The sequence below is a fragment of the Camelus ferus genome, chromosome 24, assembly GCF_009834535.1.
Source record: "Camelus ferus isolate YT-003-E chromosome 24, BCGSAC_Cfer_1.0, whole genome shotgun sequence".
Lineage (NCBI taxonomy): Eukaryota > Metazoa > Chordata > Mammalia > Artiodactyla > Camelidae > Camelus > Camelus ferus.
In genome coordinates, this window is record NC_045719.1 from 6,443,311 (window position 1) to 6,465,697 (window position 22,387).

Here is a 22,387-nt window from a genome sequence, read left to right on the forward strand (position 1 = left end):
TGGAGGAGGAGAAAATGTTGACTATTCAAAGAAGACTATCTTAATATCTGTAAGGAAGATGTACAAAGTACTGTATGTTTATTTTCTAGGTAGTAATAATAGCAAGTGACAATAGCAGCACAGTTCACTTTGTTGAGTGCATGGCAATGTGGCCTAAGTACTGTGAAGGACGGATATCAGAGATCTTGTCTTTATTTTAATAGTTTTTATTTTGGTCAAAGCCCTTATTTCCAAACAACGGGGTCTGACTAACAGATTTTAGAAGAATGATTTGATGGTTCACAAATCGCCAGAACTGGAGAAGCTGACTTGGAGTCTCTGCCACAGAGCTGGTTCAGCAAAGCCATGTCTGCCTGTCCCCTTTCCCCACCTTCCACCCCCACCCCCATGCAATTGCACTTCCAACAGCAATGACTGGGGAAGGTGGATGCCACCAGTACCATCCCTCCCCTTGGAGCTCCAGGATCTTGGGCCTGCTACAAACCCCCTCTGTCACCAGAGAGAATTTTTTTTCAATTCTGCTTTGCATCAGTGACGCCCATTTCAAGGCTTGAGACAGGTTCTCCTCAGATTAGTGACAGCTGTCAGTTTACTTTGACGTGTAGTCCAGATACTAGCAGCATCAGCAGCAGGTGAGAACTTGCTAAAATTGCAAATTATGTGATGGCTCTATCCCACTTAGTCAGAATCTCCGGGGGTGTTTTAACAAGCTTTCTTGGTTTGGACGTCCTTAACGTAGTGGACTAGGTCTACTAAAGTCTGAGAAGCACTTATCCTGGTAACATATTCATACCTACAGGGAGGCTGGGAAACAAAGTTGCAGGCGTTCTCAGCTTTTTTTTTTTTTTTTCAGCTGGAGGTGGCTCAGTCTCGCCTCAAGATTGACAAGGTGGGGGAGTCCCACGACGTAAGAAGAAGGTTCAACTATCTAGTAGCCAAAGTGACTGACACTTGTCCAGGACAGCTGCTGTTCTTGGAGTGTTGTGCCTGGGCTTCCTGCAGGCTGTAATGATTAACCACTGGAGTTTAATCTGCTTTGTTAAGGGGTATCTGAGAGTTAATGTCCTACCCCACCCCGAGATGATTGCCCTGTCTCAATTCTCCTCTTCAGTGACTTGTGTTATGCTCGCCTCCCTTCACCTCCTTCTTCTTTTTAACTCTTCCCTCCTCCCCTCTCCTGTTGGCCTCTCTTCTTGTGCCCCGTCCCATTTCTTCTCCTCTAGTCATTTCTAAAGTAGATTTGACTTGTCTTCTCTTAAGATTTCAGTGAAAAGGGAAGTCTTTCTTCCTCTAGTAAAGGCTGCTGTAATCACTGGCTTATGGAGTTAATGAAGCTTTCAGGGGAAGTTCTTTTCCATTTTTTAAGCAGACTAAGAAATCAGACACCCAGGGCTTGCTCTAGGCAAAGTGTCGAAACTGAGAAGTTGATTTTCAGTGCCCCCAGGCTCTCTTTCCCTCCCTCACAGCCTCCCTTCTTATTTCACTTTCACCTCAGGCACCAGCTGCCCTCCCACCTCCCATCCCCAGGCAAAACTTGCTCTTAGGAGAGAGTGATATCCTTAATGATCTATCAGTCAATAATGTACAGAATCACCTCTCAGAATATTTACATTAAAGTAAAAATTTTTTTAATGATGGAGGAATCAAAGGTTTTGTTCTCACTTAAAAAAATTTCAAAAACATCAGTCAGTTGGAGAAGTTATGACTTGTATCTGCTCACTTGGTAATTAAGGGGTCCTGATCATAAACTTCTCCCACTGTTTTCTTTACTGATTTTAATTTTCTACTGTCCACTGTTATAGCTGGAGAATGAATCAGAGCTTCCCTCGCTCTCCCTATGCTTCATGATGGGTGAAAGACCCTGGAAGTGCTGGGTTGCGGGAATGCTCTGGCCCTTTATTTTGCACCCCTAGTTTAACTATATAATAGATCTAGGCAATGATCATTACCAGCTGCCAAAATCATTAGCACTAGAGAAAAGCTGATGGGGACTGTGGCAAGTGTCTCTGAAGCTCATATGCCATCTCTTGGGCCATCTCTGATTTTAGCTTCAGCTATGTTAGACAGATCTGTTGCACTCAGTTTCCTCTCCCACTGCCAGCATCCCACAATGCACATGGAGTCTTTTTACTTTCTGTAGCAGAGCCTTCTCTGTTACCCCTTCAGTTTCCCTGGCTCCATCGTTGAGTCAGCTCTGAGTGCGAAAGAATTAACATCTATAGAAGCAACCCTCATCCAAGACATGGCAACTAAAGGACAAATGATCAGCCTCCTATTTTCTGGATGGACCATTCTTGGAGGTCTTCTGCATGAGTCTGAGGTGGTCTCAGTGGAATTGCTAATGCATACTTACTTTCATTGCTTTTTCCTTCTTTTCCTGCATCACTGGCCCTGCTCCCTCACTGCTGTTTCCTGAGATCACCTCCCAAATAAACCTATTATTTCCAAGTTCTCCAACTGTACTTGGGGGAAGAAATAGTAGGGCAGAAACTCTATAATGGATAGATCAGGATGACAATATATGAGCTCACTGGTTCATGTTGTTGTCACAGAAAGACCATCAGACACCATATGAAAAGTATTCTTTCAAATATTAAGCTTGAATCTATTCACGTCTCTATGTTTAACTATCAGTTCATAGGAACACGTTAAGCTATTCTTATGCAATGTGATGCAATCTGTAACCCAGAATGTGGGAGATTCTGCAGGAAAAATGGCCCAATATCTGCCACAGCTAAATGGTACAAGAAAAAAGAGGGAGGAGAAAACTATATATTAAAAGACGCTTAAGAGAGATATCAACCAAATCTATGGTTTAGAACAAACTATAAAAATGATAAACTATAAAAGTTATAAAACGGTTGGAGAAGTTTGTTGATAATAAGGAGCTGGTAAGTGTGGTATTTGATTAAGCATTCTGTTTTGTAGAGATGTGCACTGATGTGTGTGTAAATGAAATGATATGTTTGAGATTTGCTTTAAAATAACCTACTGGGTGGTGAAGTGGGTGGGATGAAATGAAATAATCTCACTGACAATAATGTGGAGGTGGGTGCTGGATGGATACATGGGGAGGGTTTGCTATACCCTTCTCTTTACTATTGAATATGTTTTTTTCAAGAAGGTATTTCTCAGCATACAGAAATGAGAAATTAATGTACTAGAACTTCCAAAACAGACATATGCTGAGACCTTATGCTGAGCCATTTGTCTTCTTTGTCCCTCTGGGATTGTTATTTGTGAAGCATGAGCACATGCAGATTAACACCGTGCTTTCTTGCAGAAGTACTGAGCTCCTATCAAGCAGGGAATGCTCTCCGAGTAATCTTTTTGGTGACTCCTGGGAGTTGAAAGTGATGTTTTGGTGAAGTATGTGCACATGTTCAATGTATGATAATGAGCCTACAGATTCATTTCCCCAGACGGTCTGTATTTTGATGATATCTCTGAACCTGTTCTCTTTGAAGCAAGGAATTTATTTTGTTAATCTTGTCTATCCCACAGTATCCATCCCAGTGTCTTCACTGCGTGATGTTTCATTGTATTTGACCGTGTGAACTGAAGGTCTTGGGTATTTTCTCACCTGAGAGGAGAGGCTTAATGGGCGGTCTGTGAAGTCAGTCCTGAATCCTCTGTCAGGAAAGGTGAGCCTGTCACTCACCTCTCAGGGCAATAAGGATGGAGTGTGTGTCTTTTGACTCCTAGAATTGTAGTGAGAGCCCATATATTTTGATTATATGTCAGCACCATGCTATGTGCTTTGGACACATGGTCTTACTTCTTTATCTTCCACTGGGGATGGAACGTTCTAGATGGCCCACCTGCCCCTGGAACCCTGTCTTCTTATCCTCTCTTCCAGATGTGATTTCAGATGTCTCTATATTAGTTTGTTAGAGCTGTAATCATAAAGTCCCACAGACTGTTCTACTTAAACAACAGAAATTTATTGTTTCCCCGCCTGGAGCCGGGAAGTCCAAAATCAGGGTGTTGGCAGGTTCCTTCTGAGGCCACAAGGGAAGATCTGTTCCAGGCCTCCCTCCTTAGGGTGTGGATGGTTGTTTTCTCCCTATGCCTCCTCACATTGTTTTTCCTTTATGCACATCTCTGTGTCCAGATTTCCTATTTTTAAAAAGACACTAGGTGTATTAGATTAGGGCCCACCCTCATGACCTCATTTCCACTTGATTGCCCCTGTAAAGAACCTACTTCCAACTACAGTTACATTCTGAGATACAGGGGGTTAGGACTTCAACATACACACTTTAGGGGGACACAGTTTAACTCATATGTCTCCAAAAGGGAAAATTCCTTATGCTTTAGAATAGCTTATTACTTTTCTGAAGATTTGGTTCGTTCCTTGTTCCAAATCGGGTACCAATATGGAAATAATTAGCGATGGAAAAGGGTGAGAATGTTGGAGTTGATATTCTGGGAATTCTTAGACATAGACCAGCATGAGGCTGCTGCCAGACTGTGAAGTACTTGATATTCTATGTGAATTACCATGCTTACGATTCAGCTATTGATTTGATAGTTCACAAGTAATTTGACCTCCTGGGTAGCTTTTAACTAGCTTTAGTTCTGGCTCTGATTTTTCAGTGACAGACAATAAAAGGGTTGAAAGAAGCAGAGGCTTTATATATGTCCGAACTCTGGGACTTGATATGAGGGATGTGGTAAATGGAAAGGAGGCAAAACCCTGTTGTACCCTTATTCTGGCCACAAGAGTGTATCCACTTCTGCTTGCAGAAATCTTGCTGTGGAGAAAAATGGGGAAGTAATTCCTTTAACAATAAATAGAACCAGCAAGGAAGTAGCAGGGAGGGTGTAAGTAGAGATATTTCTATTTGCAAATCTCTGTGAAATCTTATGAAAATGATGAGGGGAAAAAAAGGATGAGAGAGTATTTCTTGTATAGCTATAGGGAGGGAACAATGAAAGCATTTTTGGAAGTGAGTGCACTATAGGGTATGGGATAGCCAGCTGCAGAAAGCGGCCTGGACCCTGACGTTCCCAGTTCCTGTAGGGCCTGGCTCAGCTCTGGCCCCAGGTGCTTCTCCCATTCAGTTCTGGATGCTCAGCTGCACATCCACTTGAGTACTCTGGGTTCCCTTGCTTTCTGATTCCCTGGCTCTAAATGTGGGCTCTTCATTTGTGCTTCTCCATTTAAGCACCCATCCAGTCTTCACTCTCTGAGTGCTGTGCGAGTCTTTGCTGCACAGGCTCCCTTGCTTTTAGGGATCCTGCCATCTCCGGGTAAGAGAAAATCCCTCTGCTCGCTCAGTAGTGCCACTTAATCCCAACTACAGCTTCTCCTTCTTTTACGGCTGGAGAAATGAATTTGCAGCTAGGCGATCAACCTCTATTGTAATCCCTAATTGCTTGAGGAGAATGAAATCAGAAAGCTACTTATGAAGACTGCCTAGAGATATAAAAATATGTGTGTTTTACAGTTTTAAGGACTATGCAGCTTAAGTGTATTTGCTCAGGGGATGGAAAGCAAATTCAGTGTAAAGTGGGGTGACTCCTAGTTGCTTTTATACTTGGATGCTTCAGCCTGCCATGCCTTCTGGCTGAAATTTGATGTATAAATTTCATTAGAAACTATTTCCTTTGGTTGTCAGAGGTTGGCAAGAGGAATGCTGAGACTGGGTGATCACAAAGACAGGATCTGAAGTGGGGAGTATGCTAAGAGGATGCTAAGGGAAAAGAGGAGAAATGCAGTGAGTCTTTGGTATTATATAAAAGCACTGGGTTTGCTTCCTGCAGAAAGTGTTCATTGTGGTTTCTGAAACAAGCCCTCTGGTTTGTAGAAACTGGTTTGCAGAGGCAGGGACTGGAGGCACCTTGAGGGCATACTTTCTTTCCTGGACTTCCAAACTCCTTGTCCTTCTTGCCTGAAAACTCAGTTTCTCTGCTTCTCCCTGCTCTCCACTCCCTCCTTCCTGTCTCATGTCATTTTTGCAATTGTCTCAACACTCCCACAGTTGCCAGACTACTTGTCTTTCCTTCTTTCTATAGAAGGCCCCAGTACAAAGAGTATAAAGCTTTTTTGGTGTGGAATGGGGGAGGGGCAGGCTCTTAATGAAAAACAGGGACAACAGGCTTTGAAGTTCTGGTGAAATTCATTGAAATTCTATACATATTAATGGGATAGTGTTTCTGTTTTGATTCTCAAACTAGTCTTAACTGTCAGGTCAGGACCCCAGCTTTCACTGTAGTTCTTAATAGCTTCTTATCTTAAACTGAGTGGATAATGTTGACTTCTCATGGTGGATGACAACAATAACTGCTCTGGAGGAGGCTTTTCCTGACACTTTGGCTAGAAAAGCCTCATATGATTGTATCACATGGTGATGGAACCTAACAATTTGTGCTTATTATCTTTATCTCTACTTCTATCTACTGTCTGTCTGTCTATCTGTCTGTCTATCTATCTATCTATCTATCTATCTATCTATCTATCCAAGTCAATCATGTGGTCTTATCTTCCTTGCTAGTTGATTTGGAGGTAGGCAAATGGCCCAGTCCTGGCCAATGGAACCTAAGGGTCAATCTGCTGGGGAGCTTCTGGGCAAAATTTCTTTAACTCAAAAAGAAAACAACAAGAAGCAAAAATAGGTACCCAGTATGGAATGCCCCGCTTTTTCACTGGATGTTGTCTGTCATCTGTGATGCTTAGAATTGCAGCCTCTTGGGACCATGAAAGGAGGCAATACTGATACATCAGAGTGGTAAGGTGAAAGAATGTAGGTCCTAGTGGTCTTCCTACTGGTGGGTTTTTTGTTATCTTTGTTGTTTGTTTTGTCATGCCTCTTATTGGTTAAGCTATTTTTCAGTACATCTTGATCTGAGAAGCTGGTATATGGCTTACTAATGTAATTCTTTTAAATATACCCTGGACATATGTAAGGTAAGCCTACAGACATTGATTGAAATATGAGCAGCTACAAGGGAGGAAGATGATGTGGGAGTTAAGAACATAGGCTCTGGAGCCAGCTGCCTCAGCGTGCCCCCTGTCCCAGCTCTTAGTACCTGGCTGAAGCTGGGGAAATTACTTAGCCTTCCTGGCTCTCAGTTGCCTGATACGTAAAATGGGGGTAATAATAGTACTTGCCTAGGGTTAAATGAGTAATGGAGGCAAAGCTTTGAGCACCATGGCTGGCACAGGTTACATACCCAGTAAATATTAGCTCTTATAGTTGTTGTATTTGAAAATATCAACAAGAGTTCCAGAGAAAGGATAAAAATTGTAAGGTTTTGGTAAAAGAAAGTTTTCAAAGATACAGAATGTTATGAATGTTCATGATTTTCACTTTTAAGTTACAAAAATTAAAAAATGATCAAGCAATATAGATGCATAAAACAGAACATTTTCAAAAATGAATATATAGAATGTTCTATTTTCACACAAAAAAGTTAATGTGAAACAGTAAGAGACATAATAGTACTACGTTGCACTAAATTGAATAATAATATCATTCAGAAAAGAGTGAATTATGATTTAACAGCTAATCTGAGAGTGGTTGGAAATAGAAGAAAGATTTAGGGACAGATTACCAAATATTTTTATTTACCCCAAATGTAAGGCTTCCTTCAAGTAGCAGTGGATGGTTGGGATTTAACTATTGACTAATATAAATTTGGGCGATACCTGTGAATACTAATTATTCATATCAAATCATCGGGAATAATTGAGAGTTGGCTGCATTGCAGGATAGAATAAGCAACTGGTCTGGATTATTCTCAGCTGAAACAAAGTGTCACATCAGTCCCCAAGCTGAGTACTTAACTGTTACCTCTTCAAACACACAATGGCATATTTACTCATGATACTTGTTTGTGTTGACCTTATGATGTAGTTGTGTAAATTGTTTTGTCAGAAATAAATAGTGTGAGAGATCAGTTGACTGAAGAATGAGAAGCTGACTTTTATCAGAAAACTTGGTAGTATCTTAGTATTCCCTGTAGAATTCTGTAATAGCTTAAGTGTCATGCAAAACATTTTGCCATTTGTCATTATAATGTAATAGAGAGTTATCTTATGGGATGAGGCTAGAAAAGGCTTTTATATGATTACATCGTATGGTGATAAATGCTAACAATTTGTGCTTATTATGAGAACAGTTTTCTGAAGAGAATTCTTGATAAATTTTGCAATTGCTCTTCCCTAGATGTGTATAGATATAACATATTATATCATAAATATAAATAACAAAGAAACAGGCAAGGGGAGTTTAAAACTTGTCTGGATGAAACAAATAAAGAATTTGTACATGTTTGCTCAGGTCTCATTTTGATTAAAGGATGACTGGGAAGAATGGGAAAAAAAGAACAATTCTAAGAATATATTTACAAGAATTGTAATCTATGACCTCTGGGATAAATTATTGAAGGACACATAAGCAGAGGTCAGAAAGGATATTTCTTAAATATTTAAGTTGGAATAATATGTAGACTGAGAATTATTAGATATCCAGAGATCACTATATCTGTATTTTTAATGCTTAGGCAACAAGAGACCTTGCACATCTCCAGGAGTTCATTTTGGAGCTGCTGAGCTAAGAATGTGTGTATTTTTCTTTTTCTTCTTCTTCTTTTTTTTTTTTTTTTTTTGTTGTCTTTTTTTATGGGGGGTAGGTAATTAGGTTTATTTATTTATTTAATGGAGGTACTGGGGATTGAACCCAGGACCTTATGCATGCTAAGCATGTGCTCTACCACTGAGCTATACCCTCCCCAGAACACATGTACTTTAGAAATGAAGGTGTCTTTCTGACTCCAGTAACTTTAGGGCTAATGTTACGAGATTAGGAAGAGCCCAAAAGCTCTGGTAGAACCCACCAGTCACTATAAAGATGGAGGGAGGTAAATAATGTGTCCGTGCGCATATGTGTGTTTTACTTGACTGGCTAATAAGTCAATGACAGTCAACCAAAATTTAATGAATGTTTACCGTATACTTAGCATTGTGAAAGATACCACGAGATGTCAGGAAAGTGTAATCCATGGCTCCTACTCACAAAATGCTATAATGGGGACTTATAACCAGGTCTACTTGACTCTAAATCCTGTATATTTTACTATGCTATACCATTGGCTAAGCATTTTTCTTACATTATTTTATTTAATATTTATAGTAAGTGTGCAAAGAAATTATTATTATTTATAATTTGGCAGAAGCTTCAACCATTTCAGTGAAAGGAACCCAGTTAGGGATAAAAGAAATGGAAAAGCATTTTCAAAATCAAAGGAACTAAGCTGATTATACCCTGTATACAGGCTCTTTCTTATGCAGCTGTGAAATGATTATCATTCTCATTTTATATGAGGAACCAGAGGTGGAGAGGTGGTAAATAGCCTGTCTAAGTTTTTACTGCTGGAGCAGTATATTACAGGGGTCATGTATGAACCCAAGCCTGTTGCTTTTTCCCGATATATCCCATGTTGCCTTCCTCTAGACTGAGGACTTCATCCGGGCCATGGCAGACAGGGTTTTTGTGGACAGCCAGAAGGAGTGAAGGCAGGAATGATAGCCACCTCTCTTAAAGTGATTAGAGAGATGCTCACGAGACTCTGAACTAGGCCAGCCCTCCTTGGAGGACTTTGCTCATAATAGGTACTTCAGACCCTTTAGTTGAATGAAGGGCTGAATATTCTGGTCCAGATTCTTAAACATGCCCTTAAGAGACTTTTTCATGAACCCAAACCCTTCTTCAAAGGGAACTGTATTGGCCCAGTTTTGTTTTGACAAATGCTTGGAGATCACTAATTTTAAAACTACTGGAGGTGAAGAAAACAATCTCAGCTAGAACCCACACGAGCACTCAGTGCGTGTGGGAAGAGGTGCCCTCATCCCATCTGCTTCTGAAGGATGTAGACGCCACAGGCCGCAGCGAGTGAGCTCACGTTACCGCTGTTTCATCATTTATCAGGGCTCACTGGTGCTCACCAGATGGAATTTCATGAGCCAGTAGAGTTGTTTCTCTTTTTACACAGCTTACCTACATCCTTTCTAAAAATTGTAATTCAGCTCTGAAATACCAGGAAAATGAACTGCTTGGTGTAATCATTAGTTTGAAAAGTTTAAATATCACCCATTTTGTGCAAGTTGTATTTCAAGATTAAAAAAAAGAAGTTCATCTAAAGGGTGAAAAAACAGTAGCGACAGCAGTCTTTTCCGAGAAACATCAGGTTTTTCATCGTTAATTAGTTAGTATAGTACTTGTAATGTGCTTAGAAGATGAAAAGCACCGTGTAATTAAGTGTTGCCTTTCTTATCAGTACCAATGGACTTTAATCATATTATAAGGTCATAGTCTATCTATTTTGCTGCACTGGAGAGAGTTTTTTTTTTTTTTTATTGTAAGTATTTCTTCAGAAGAAAATATGAAAGAAATTATTCTCTCTGGGTTTCTGTCAGTGTTTTCTGCCCTTAAACCAGTTGAGATTTTTTTTGTAGTTTTGTGGGTTTGTAATCTAGTTATAGGTGCATAATGCCTGGGGGTGGGGTTGGGGGATAGGGGGTCTGCAATGGCAGTGAGATGTGAATGTACCTCTCTAATCCTGCCCCCATCCTCTTCTTAGTGTTCTGCTTTTGCTGCCTACCTGATAGCTGTCCTCAGACGTCTACTGACCGCCCCCCAATACAAAACATGATTTGAATCCAGCTTTCCACTCAGACTGCTGCCCCTAACTTTATTCTGACTTAAACCCTGCCATCGTTTTTTACTCTCAGGACTGTAGATTTGTACTTACCATTTATCACTCCATTCTTCAGTCTCAGTTGTCTGGCCAGTTATTAAGTTCCAGACTTACTGGATTTGTCTCCTCTTCACCAAGACCCCAGTGACAGCTTTGGTTTACATCTTCTGGCCACTTGTCACCTTTCTGCTTCCTGTTGTTTATATAAGCACAGTGTTAGATTTTGAAAGGGTCCTTGAGCAGGTGAAAGTTTTTTTTCCTTTAAACATGGAATTCCATTTTGACTATGAACAATAGCCTCATACACTGTGAGTAGCATTTGTTATTATTGTCTTGTGATGTTAATAATACCTTATAATTCTAGCATAAGTAGGTGTCCTGCCTAAGAAATTCCTAACAGTTTTTTTTGGGGGGGAGATAACTAAATAGGTTTTTTTTTCATTAGTAAATTATTTATTTTGTAATTAATCAAGGTTGACATATTCTTTAGACTTCTATATTGAAGACTCATAATTTAAAAAAATTATACAATTCTGGGCAATAATTATTTGCTTATAATGTCAACACTCAATAACCTAGAGGGAAACAAAACAATGAATTCATAATTATATAGAATTACTTATGTAGGGGAAGAGAAATTCTCCTCTACCCTCTTTGGATGTCTAGCTGGGCCTAAGAATTACACTGACATAAGACAGATTAACAGGAGAAAAGCACATTTTACTGAATTTTTACATGTATATGGGAGCTTTCCCAAGAGAATAAAGCCCTGAAGAAGTGACTGGAGCAGAAAGCTTTTGAATCTTTTAGACAAAGAAACAATACATTTGTGAAGAATTCATAAGGCAAAGGGGTTTGGGCTATGGGTAGTAAACAATGAAGAAGTAACTAGAAAGATAAAGGTTAGCTTAGTCCTCTGTGGCTGTCGGTTGGCCACAAACCACCAGTCTTGGTGATAAGGGTGTCTTCTATCTGGTAGAGGAAAGGTGTCTTTTCACATGTAGCCAGAATTCCCATGGTTATTTTAACCTTTGGTTTGTATTTACTTAAATAATTTCAAAGCTTCCCACTGTCATCATTTTACCACAGCTTCTTTGTTGAAGTTCTTTGTTTTGATTCACCTTGTCTTTGATTAGAATTACCATTCCGTTGTTTTTTAAGGATTTTATTCATGTGCTTTCATTTAGGTAATTTTTATTTGCTCTTTCTCTGAGCTCATTATATATACTTTTAAATCCCCTGTTGTGTTGTTGTCTCTCTATTGTACTCTGTCTTTTGAACAAAATACCAGAATGTTTCACAATTTTGTCATCCTTTCTCAAGGCCCATGCTTATACAACCTCAGTCCTTTTAGAGCATGTACTGCAGCTTATTGGCTGTATAATATTACTATCATTTAACTCATCAGTAATAATCATGTTTTCAGTAATGCTGTAAAGCTATGCTGCAAAGCCTTGACATTTTCCCTTTTATAAATGTCACATTTTTAAAGTTTTCATTGTGCTTTATCATAAGCACAAATCACAGACACTGAAGTGTTGGAAATTCCTTAGCAATCCTCTAGTTAAACCTTGAACTCCATGAATTTTGTCTTCTTAAAATGTCATTGAAAGATTACCCAACTCCTGTTTGAACTCTTCCACTAACATGGGGCTCACTGTTTTAGCTGACGTTCTCTTCATCATTGAAAATTCATACGTTGAATAGAGAGCTCTATCATTGTCATTCCTGCTCATTAGTTGTTATAATGGAAGTATGCCTGTCTCCTCTCCCTTGAGAGTCTTTCAACAGTTTGAAGAGTATGTCTAACCTAATTCTTCTCCACTCACATTTTCCTCCTTTGTAATCTCTATTTTGAAGAAAGATTTTGAGGGAAATTTTAACTTGTAATCTCTCCTTTTTAATTAACTCAGTATCTTTTAAAATTGTGTTACTTCCTTTTTGAGAATTCTGTGTAAATAGAGTAAATAGAGTGTGGATTGTTGTGTGAGTAAAATTATAAAATAGAAAGTAATTTGTATTAAAAACATATGGGATATCTGTATAGTGTAAATTCATATCTACTAAGGGAATGACATGAGTGCTTATTAAATAAAAATATTACGCACATGCTGAGGACTAATATTGTGTGCCTAAAACAAACAAAAAATTTATGATACCACATAAAAAGCATCCATTTAGGCAGGGGGCCCAGTGTACCAAGACATGAAGACTATGGGTTCCTTCCACACTGGGTGACAGGAAGACAACAGTTGTTCACTCCATCCAGTGAGCAAAAAAAGCCATTTCAGGGTGGAGCAGCTTTGAAGATGGTTTTCATCTCCAATTTCTGTGGAGATGTCTGACCTTTAATATTGCTAAGTACGTTAAGAATAAGAATAAGAGTAAACATCAGTACCCCTTCTCTCCTCCATTTCTTTCTTTGTTTTTTTCAGAATAAATAGAAGATGGAGGAGAAATTGACTTGTTGGTTTCTAAGCAGCACTGGGGAAAAACTATGGTAGAGTAAATGATAAAGAACCTTAGTCCTGTTTTTGAAATGTAAATCAAAATACATTTGGTGGTCAGTATCCCTCTTAAGGGCCTAGTAATACTTATCCAAAATGAAACCCAGACCATGAGCACACAGTATTCTCAAGTTTTTGATCTGGACCACTTCTTTGATTAATGCATCTCATTTTCATTGTCCTCTTTAGGCTGGTTTGTACTGTTGGCTCATGCTGATTTTTATCCTTAAACAAATAAGCAGGTAATTTTCATAAGAAATGTAGTTAAAGCAGCTTTCCTCACGCTATATTTGTGCAATTAAAAAAAATCCCAAAGTTTAAATGTAGGATTTTATATTTATTCTCGTCTAACTTTTTCGATGTTTCAAACAGCAAGATAATTTTGAATACTGGGTCCATCAATCATCACACCAATGCTTTATTTGGCTTTCTATGAGAATCTAATAATGATGTCTTCATGTAGCTTCATTTAGATAAAAAATTACAAAATGTTGAATGAGACAGGAGCAAGGGCAAATTCCTGTGGCATGGCATGAAAGTCTTCTTCTAGGTGGGTATTTTGCCGTTAGTCAACATTCTGGATACTTCACGCAGGTCAGCTAGCCATGAATCCATGCAACTCTACTCTCATGCAGTCAAAATTTCAGTGTTTTAGCTATATGAACCCATAAGCTCACATTTTAGTGGAGAAGATGTCTAAAATCAAGAGATATGATGTAGACAGCATTCTCCTGTAAATACTCCATTTTAAATACTAGATTTTCCCCTGATTTCTTCTCTATTATTTTTCATTTATGTTTAATTAAGATATTTTTTCATTTTCCCCCCAAACTGCTTCTTTATCCATTCTCATTACTCTCTGCTCTATTATCACTTTGAGGCACCTGGAATGGAACACGTAATTGCAGATATGCTGATGTGCAGATGTATATCCAAAGGAAATGATATGCTTGATTACTTACTGGTTATTTGTATGAGAATTAAGAACCATGTCTCTTCAGCGTTAAGCTTGAGTGGTTCTTAATATTTGAATGTTAGCTTTCTAAAGAAACCAAAACAAAGCATTTTCTCTTCAAAATACTGATCTATAGAATTGGAGAAACTGTTTGATTTAATTTTCTTCTATCCAGATGTAACTTGTGGGATTCTAGCCGATAGGTGAAATAATAAGAAAAGATCAGAGGCACAGAGATGGCAGGATGTTAGAAATCCTAAATGATTTTAGTAAAATCTTATGATCTGTTGCATCAAGTACTGTGAACTAGTTCCAGACAGAAAGAAGGATAAGTAAAAGACAAAGAGGATATTCAATAATGAAGGATGAGTTTGCCAGATAGTGGATTCCCTTCTCTGCTCCCAAGTAGTGGGAGGATAAAGTGGACTTTCCTTTGTAGAAAAGATAAAATAGCTCTTTTCCATCTTGATAGACACCTGCAGACCTGGGTATGTCTTCAGTCTCTGATATCTCAGCAATATGGTTCTGAAATACAGCCTGTCTGGGGTATATTGGTGGAGATTTTTTTTCTTCATACTTTAAATAATGATCCTGAAAAACCAGTTCTGAATCACTACATTAGCATTCTTGTAAGATGACTTACAAAGAGTTGTTAGGATCTGAGAAATTAAGGGGATATATAAAAACATTACATAGCTAGGCTACATAGTTCAAACTCTTTCAGATGTCAAGAGGCGAATTATATAATTATTACAACATTTCTGAGGTGGAAGAGACTTTCAGATTGTTTAATCCAGCCCCCTTATTTTTGGAGTTCAATGATTTATTTGCTTTAGGGAAAGGTTTTTCAATTTTAAAGATAATTAGGGTTACATTAAAGCCCTTTGTGCCAAGATAAAACAATAAAAAAAATACTGTCTACTAGTTCCATTATGATAACAACAATAAAAGTGATCATTTATTGAGTGCCAGGTGCTGTTCTAAATAATACACTTTGCATGTATTGGCACTTTTGATCCTTACAAACACCATAGGCGATGGGTGTAATTTTTATATCCCATTTTTCTGTTGGAGAAGCAGAAGCACAGGAAGGTCAAGTAATTTGCCTAAGAACTGAGATGTGGCAGAGCCCTGGATTTGAATCCAAGAAATTTAGTTCTAGAGCTTACAACATTTAACCACAATGCTGTCCTGCCTATCAGGATTGTAGACAGAGAAAGCTACTACACATTTGAAGTGTAAACTGCATTATTTGCTGGAAGTCAATTAATCAGTGGAACAGATAATCAAGGATGTTATGTTGGTGGCAGTTCTAGATTGATGACAAAAACACTGGATTTGTCAAATTTATGTAATGCCCCCCGTAGGTTTGGAGCTGTATAATTGTCTGGTTTCTGTCCCAGGTTCCTGGCTTGGAGCTCCTAAAACCCTTGGAACCTCCCAAATGATAGAAGTGTTTTTGTTATATATAACTCTCTTGGATCACATCTGAGTTTATGCTAATGAGGGGGCTCCTGGTAGGCCTCTAGATAGCTTCACGATGGGGGCTGGTTGTCAGGAAGACCAACCATGTGATTAGAGAGTTGGGGCTTTGAGGCAGCCTGACCTCTGGGGAGTGACAGAGATCTGGAAATAGAGTTAAATCATGTGGATAATGATTTAATCAATCATGCTTATGTGATGAAACCTTGATAAAAATTCTGGACACCAAAGGTTAGTGATGCTTCCTGGTTGGTGAATACACTAATGTGTGATGTGCCCTGATTCCATGAAGACAGGCACAGAAGCTCTGTGTTTGGGACCCTCTTAGACCCTGCCCTGTGTGTCTCTTTATTGGGCTGTTCCTGAGTTGTATCCTTTTTAATAAAACTGTAATCACAAATACAGTGTTTTCCTGAGTTCTATGAGTCATTCTAGTGAATTATCAAATATTAGGGGGCTTGTGGGAACAGTTTGTAGCTAGTTGGTCTGAAGTGAGGCAGTCTTGTTGTAGGGTCTGTGTTAACCCCAGGTGGTTCATACCAGAATTGAATTGAAGTACACCAGTTGGGGTTGAAACAGTGGTGTGAAAAAAGATAAGCATTAGTCATTACTTCCTCATACTGGGTAACAAAGCGAAGTCTTCATTTCATTAAATACTACAGTCAAGGTTGTAGAGGGGTGCAGAAGACCACTTTGATTTTGAGCTCCTCCTGAAGGATGTTTGTGTATGCATGGTGTGAGTGTGTATATAAAACTGGAACGTTTGGAACTATGTAAGTTATTAAAAGCTTTGATTAGATAGAAAAAAAAAACGCACTAAGACAACAGCAGCTAGAACAGTTTCATTGACTTAGAATCTTCCTTTTCATTGTAAATCTATAAACACTTAAGCAGGGAGGAGCTTATGATACCATTGAATTCAATACCCTTACTGTACTGATAAGGATGCTGAAGTCCATCAGTTTAGATTTCATAACTTGTCTCAGGTCACATGTCTAGCCAGGGTAGAGTTGGGACTAGATTCCAAATAGCTCTTAGGCTGGATGGCAATCTTGCCTTGATGTTTTCTGGTCTACAGCTCTATCCACTGAAGTAGAGGTTGTGCATATATAGTAAACATTTATATATTTGTACTCTTTTATGTACATTGGAAAGTAGTATGTAAATGCATTCTTGCTAAAAATTTCAGTAATGCAGAAATACCTAGAATAAATAGCCAAGTTCCTTTTTCCTACATGAATTACAATTCTCTCCCAGAGGAACCCATTTTTATCGTGTGTGTATTCCTTTAAACATCTCCTTGTGCATTTATGTGCACATTGTGATATATTGGTTTGGTGAAAAGTGCTTTTCCATAAAAGAGTTCATAAACACACATTGCTCTTTAGCTTTCTTTTCACACACAATGATAGGTGTAGGATATATTCCATGTCAGCATTGTAGTTCTAATCCATTCTTCTAACTCCTGCGTGGATTGTACATATTCAATTGTGTGTAAAAAAATTAAAAAGAAGACAACATTCATATCACCTGGCTGAGAGAAAACTAAAAGAGTTTCAGTTTTACTTTGTGGACTTCAGTGCTTTCCTTTTATTATTTTTTGCTTCCAGTGTTGTACATGTTCCCTGAAATTAAACTGTTTCCTCTAAATGTCTGTCATCCCATTCTCTTTCCTGAAAAAATGTATTTACAATAGTTGCCTTTTGCAGCATTCTTCTAACTTCAGCTCATTTAAATACATCATGTAATTAACTGTAGATCTAATTCTAATTCTTTAGGTACTGTGAAAAGAAGGGGATTTATCATCATTAGGTCAGAAATTATTCATGAGTTGTAGATAAATGTAACAGAAGAAAATGGTGTCTGCTTCATGTATGTGTAATCACTAAAAATATTTTTCTATGTACTTGAATTGGCATAGCATCAGACCTTCACTGCATTATTTATTAAATGTTCTTAGTACAAATTTACAGTATTAAGTGGTTGTTCTCCCTAGAAAAGATTAGAAATTAAGGATGGGCTCAGTGACTGAAGAATGTTCACACACTTTCTTCCTGGTTTAATCCTAATTAAATTTTTTTTTGGCAGAATGTGTCTCCTAATTCTTGTTTCCCCTACTTATTCAGTCCTGATGAAGGTTGCCTAGAGCTCAGTTAGGTTAAAAATGGAAACTTGTTTTTTTATTGCTTGTGATAGGTACCTTATTGCATAACATGGTCTCCAAAGTTCGTGTAGTAGACTGCATTAGTTCTTTTGTTTAGGGTTGAAAGACAAGCAAATTTCAGATGGCTTGTCAGTAAGTCGAAAATAGAAGCAGTGTTTCCAGTGTGTAAGTTTGACTTGAAATACAAATAAGCAAGCATGGTAGCAAACACATACACATACATATGCTTTTTAATTAGAATTATTTTAATGTAAATGTTTCCCTTCTATAGGCCCTGGCAGTTAGTCAGTCTCCCAGTGGCTAAGTAAGATTCATGTTGTTGAAGAAAAGTTTTTGATATATATGAATCATCACTATATTTTCTGCATTCTTTGTATAGTCTATTTGAATATATAGCATAATGCCAAGTTCACCACAGCCCACATGTGAAGTGGTCTGTCATGACTGACAAGAACATAAAACAAAGTAAGACAACAAAATTAGTCAATTAACTAGTAAGGTAATACAAGTTTCTCTTTCTAATAATCTCGAGTTAATATTTCTGAAATATTTCAGTCTTGCAGTTCATTTTCCCTTCTGGTTCCTCCTTCACACTCAGTTTGCTAGTTCCTCCTCATCTTTATGCTCCAAATTTTGCAGTATCTCAGGTCTAAGTCCTTGAACTTTTTCATTTTCTCCTCCTCACCCTCTTTCCCTAAGTAACTTAACCCAGTCTTATGGCTTTAAATATGATCTATGTCTTGATGATTCCAAAATGTACATCTTCAGTCTAGACCTCTTCCTCAAACCATCTCCGTTTGGGTATCCAATAGATAGCTCAGACTTAACGTGTCCAAGAATAGTTCCCGAATTTTCCCTCCAAACTTGCTCTCCACATTTTGTCCATCTTTTTCTCTGTTCTTTAAATATTTACAATAGTCATTTAAAAATCCAAGTGTGCTAATGATATCATCTTAATCACCTGTGGATCTGTTTCTGTGTACTTTTTTCTCCCTTGATTATGGGTCACATTTTCAAGCTTCAGGCCATGTCTCATAATTTTTTATTGTATGCTGGGTATTGTATGTAAAAAACAGAAAAAGTTGAACTGGGTTTTTTTTTTTAAATAGAGGACATGCCTTTTCCTTTGTGAGGAAGTTAGAATGAAGAGTTTATATTTTTTGTTTTATTAGAGTTGACTGGGTCAGCGCTAGGTTGAAGCTTTAATTAATTTCAGGTCATCTCTGTTTTTAAATGTCTTATGAGTTCAGTCCCACTCCTCTAGAAGGACTTTGTGACTCAGGAACTAGAGGTCTATGGTATCTCTCTCTACTTTTGACCCTTGGCCTCTCAGCTGCTACTTGAGTAGTAGGATTGGAGAAGAATTGTTGGATCAGGATGATTAGCATTACATTTGGGGCTCTTCTAGATTTTACAGTGTCTCTCCAGTTCATACAGTTGTGCCATTTTGTTTGGTTTTCTTCTTGTCTCAGCAAAGAAATGCTTATGGCAATCCAGATCCTTTACCTGTCATTATCTCCAGATATGACATAACCTCAGGTATGAAAGCAGTCACCTGTCTTTACTTTCCTGGGAAGGGCACACTCTTCTCTGGAAATCTGACGTCTTTGGGTCTACTTTTCAAGAAAAACATACTTTTTAGTTTATTTGATGTTTTCTTGTTACAACAGGAGCAATATTCTTTTATGATTTTCTACACTGTAAGTAGAAGTGGAGTGATAGAATTTAATTTGATACCTTCAGTAATAAGAGAGATTGATAAAAGTCCTTCATTAAAGGTACTTTGACAAGACTTACACTCGGGGTGCTATTCAAATCAGTGTAGTAGAGGGCCAGTGAGACGGACGCTGGCTAGAACAACCACTAATGGGGCGATTGGCATATTTTAAAATAGCACTGTTGTGATAAAGAATATGAGTATAAGTAGGTCAATTATGAAAGTCTCATGAAGTAGTGAATGAGATAAGCATTTAAAATTTAGCATTTCAAATGAAAGTTTAACCAATACAGCCCTCATTCTGAATTGTGTTATTAATATCAGGTTCTAAGTAACAGGCGCCTGCTACCTGTCTAATATTTGAGAGAGGTCACACCATGAATCTTTATTTCCTATCTTTTGACTAGTTATAGTCTAAACCAGTTAGAGGGACCTTCTTGTTTTACAGGCTGAAGATCTGCTCTTGGAAATTCTGCCAGTTGGCACTGTGTAAAGTGAGGGCCCTGGTGGGAAAAATAGAGGCGCAGCTTCCTTTATAGATCTTCTTCACAATGGGAGGCAGGGGCTGTGATCCCCGTCCTGCTGGCAGCCCAGCGATACAAATCAGCCTCTTTCACTTCAGTCAGCTTTACCCACAGTGAATGAAATCCACGTCTTTAAATAGGATATGGCGGGGCTGTGGTTTCACTGCTCTGACAGAACGTGATCTAAGCTGTCAGTTTCTAATCTAAGGGAAGATAGGGAAAATGAGGAGGAAATGACAGTGAAGCATTTCATTTCTTTCGGGAAGAAGTCAGGATGTAATGCTCCAGTAAATACACGAATAAATAAAATGACTATATTTGGGGGTTAATTTTAGAGTTCTGGCCCATCTGACCCTACCTGGAATCTCTGGGGCCCACTGGATTTTGCTGTCTTTACCCTAAATTTCCAGATATTCAACAGGAGAATGCAGTGCCTTTTTAAAAAAATAAACATTTTACATTCACGACCGTACATATTGTAAGACAGAACTTTGATCTTAATCTCACACTTGAGTGCATTTCTGAATCCATACTTTGAAAAACTGTACAATATCTTCAAAAGGGAACAGATAAGAGAAACAACTACCTCCTACCTTTGTATTGACTTTATGCACTTAGTAAGCGCCATGCTCTGCTCTAAACATATCAAGTAGTTCAGGAAAATGATGGGTGGAAGTCTAACATCTTTGCACATACTGTAATAAATGGACATATAAGGCAAAAAAACTTGTACTACTGGTAGTCAGGAGAAATTAACAAAAATGCTGTTTTCAGGTTGAAATACTATTTTTTGAGGAAATATCTAAGCACTTGGATAAAAGGGACTGTTGAAGTGCAGTTCCATAGATAGGCAGATTTTAAATCTCCAAAAAAGAGATAAAAGAAAGATGCTTTTAGTGCCACAGGTCCTGATATGTGTGTTTGTGGCCATGTGACACAACTATGAAGCAATCTCTAAATTCCAAAGACTTTGTAAAGAATTATAAATACTTTTTCTGCAGTAATTCCTGAAATGGTCATTTAAATTTTACTGGGTGTTTCACTATGTCTGTACGTTCTCTGTGCTTGTTTCCCCAGTGTTCTAGAATTGCATTCACTTAGATTCTCTGGTACTATGCTAGAGAAATATGGGGGTTTGTTGATAACTGTATACTTAGAAATTTAAATGTAAATCCAGAAAAATTTCTCCTTTGCAGGAGGAGGTGATGGAAAACATTTGGACATTGGAAAATGGACAGAGATAGTCTTTTCTAGGCAGAAAAGCTCAAATGAGTAACTCCGAGCTGGTATTATCAATTTGCCCCTCCAGATCCACTTTCCACCTTTCTCTACCCCGTTCTCTACCTGGGGAGGCTGACTGGTATGGCTCCTGTTCCTTTGGTCTTCAGATGGTTTGGCCAGTGGGGAGGCCTGGTAGAAGATCAGAGGGAAGGAGGAGAGTGCTGGCCGAGTATTTATTTCCTTGGATTCCCTCCTGTGAGGCTGAGTCCATGCCTCTCAACAGAAGTCTCTGGTCCTCTCAAGGGATTCTTCTCTACTTGACTCTCTCCCTCCAGCTTCAGGAACCCCTGAATCCCTCATTCATCTTGGCACAGGGATGGTCACAGTCAGGCTATTACCAGCCCTGGGTGAGTCTCCTGTATATGTATTGTGGTTCCCAAATAGCATTGCCTTTATAATTAGTCTCTTCGTAAGTAAATTCTTCTCAGATTAGCCTACTTCAGGTGTGCTACCTGTTGGGACCTGATAAAAATCCTGTTAATCTACAAGGAAGCAAAGTTATCAAGGATCTGTGAATTAAGCACACAGTTTAGGCATTTGAGAGAGATTGTTCCAAAAACTGTTTATATAGAGTAGATTGCAACTGGATGCAAAGTACTGGTCCAGCTAAGAGGCTGTCACTTTTTTTCCCCAGATGGAAGAGCAAGGCTGGGGTTGGTATAATGCAAAGCAGAAATTCAAGAGATGCTACAGAAAAGAGATGTAAGATGGATATGGTGATAAAATTAGAGATGCTAGTTTGTTATTGGAGAATAAGGGGATTCTGAAATTTAATTTGAGGGTTGAAATATTTCCCATATCACCAGCATATTCAGACAGATATGTCCAATAGGTATCTGGACACAAGGCAGACTGACTGGAGATTTGGTTGTCAACTGCATGAATGCAGCATCTTTTACTTGGATCACTGCATGGCCACCTGGCTGGTCTTGCTGTTCCTACTCTTCTCTCTCTCTGGCTCATTCTTCACACAGTAGCCAAAATGATCTTCTAAGAAAGCAATGGGAACTTATTTCTTCCTATTTAAGTTTCTTTGTTCACTGATTCTGAAAG

At 38.5% G+C, this 22,387-nt stretch overlaps 1 protein-coding gene across 18 annotated transcripts in view; it reads left to right on the forward strand.

The window, feature by feature from the left end:
- Positions 1-22,387, forward strand: part of METTL4 (methyltransferase like 4) — a 426,540-nt gene that overhangs the window by 87,487 nt on the left and 316,666 nt on the right. Inside the window, exon 9 of one of the 18 annotated variants that reach the window (XM_032467368.1) lies at positions 854-12,813. The exons of the other annotated variants lie outside the window; for them this stretch is intronic. Within the exon in view, the coding sequence (XP_032323259.1) occupies positions 854-885 (32 nt within the window). The 3' untranslated portion in view covers positions 886-12,813. Of the gene's footprint in view, positions 1-853; positions 12,814-22,387 lie in introns of those variants that run through there. 18 annotated transcript variants of the gene reach the window in all.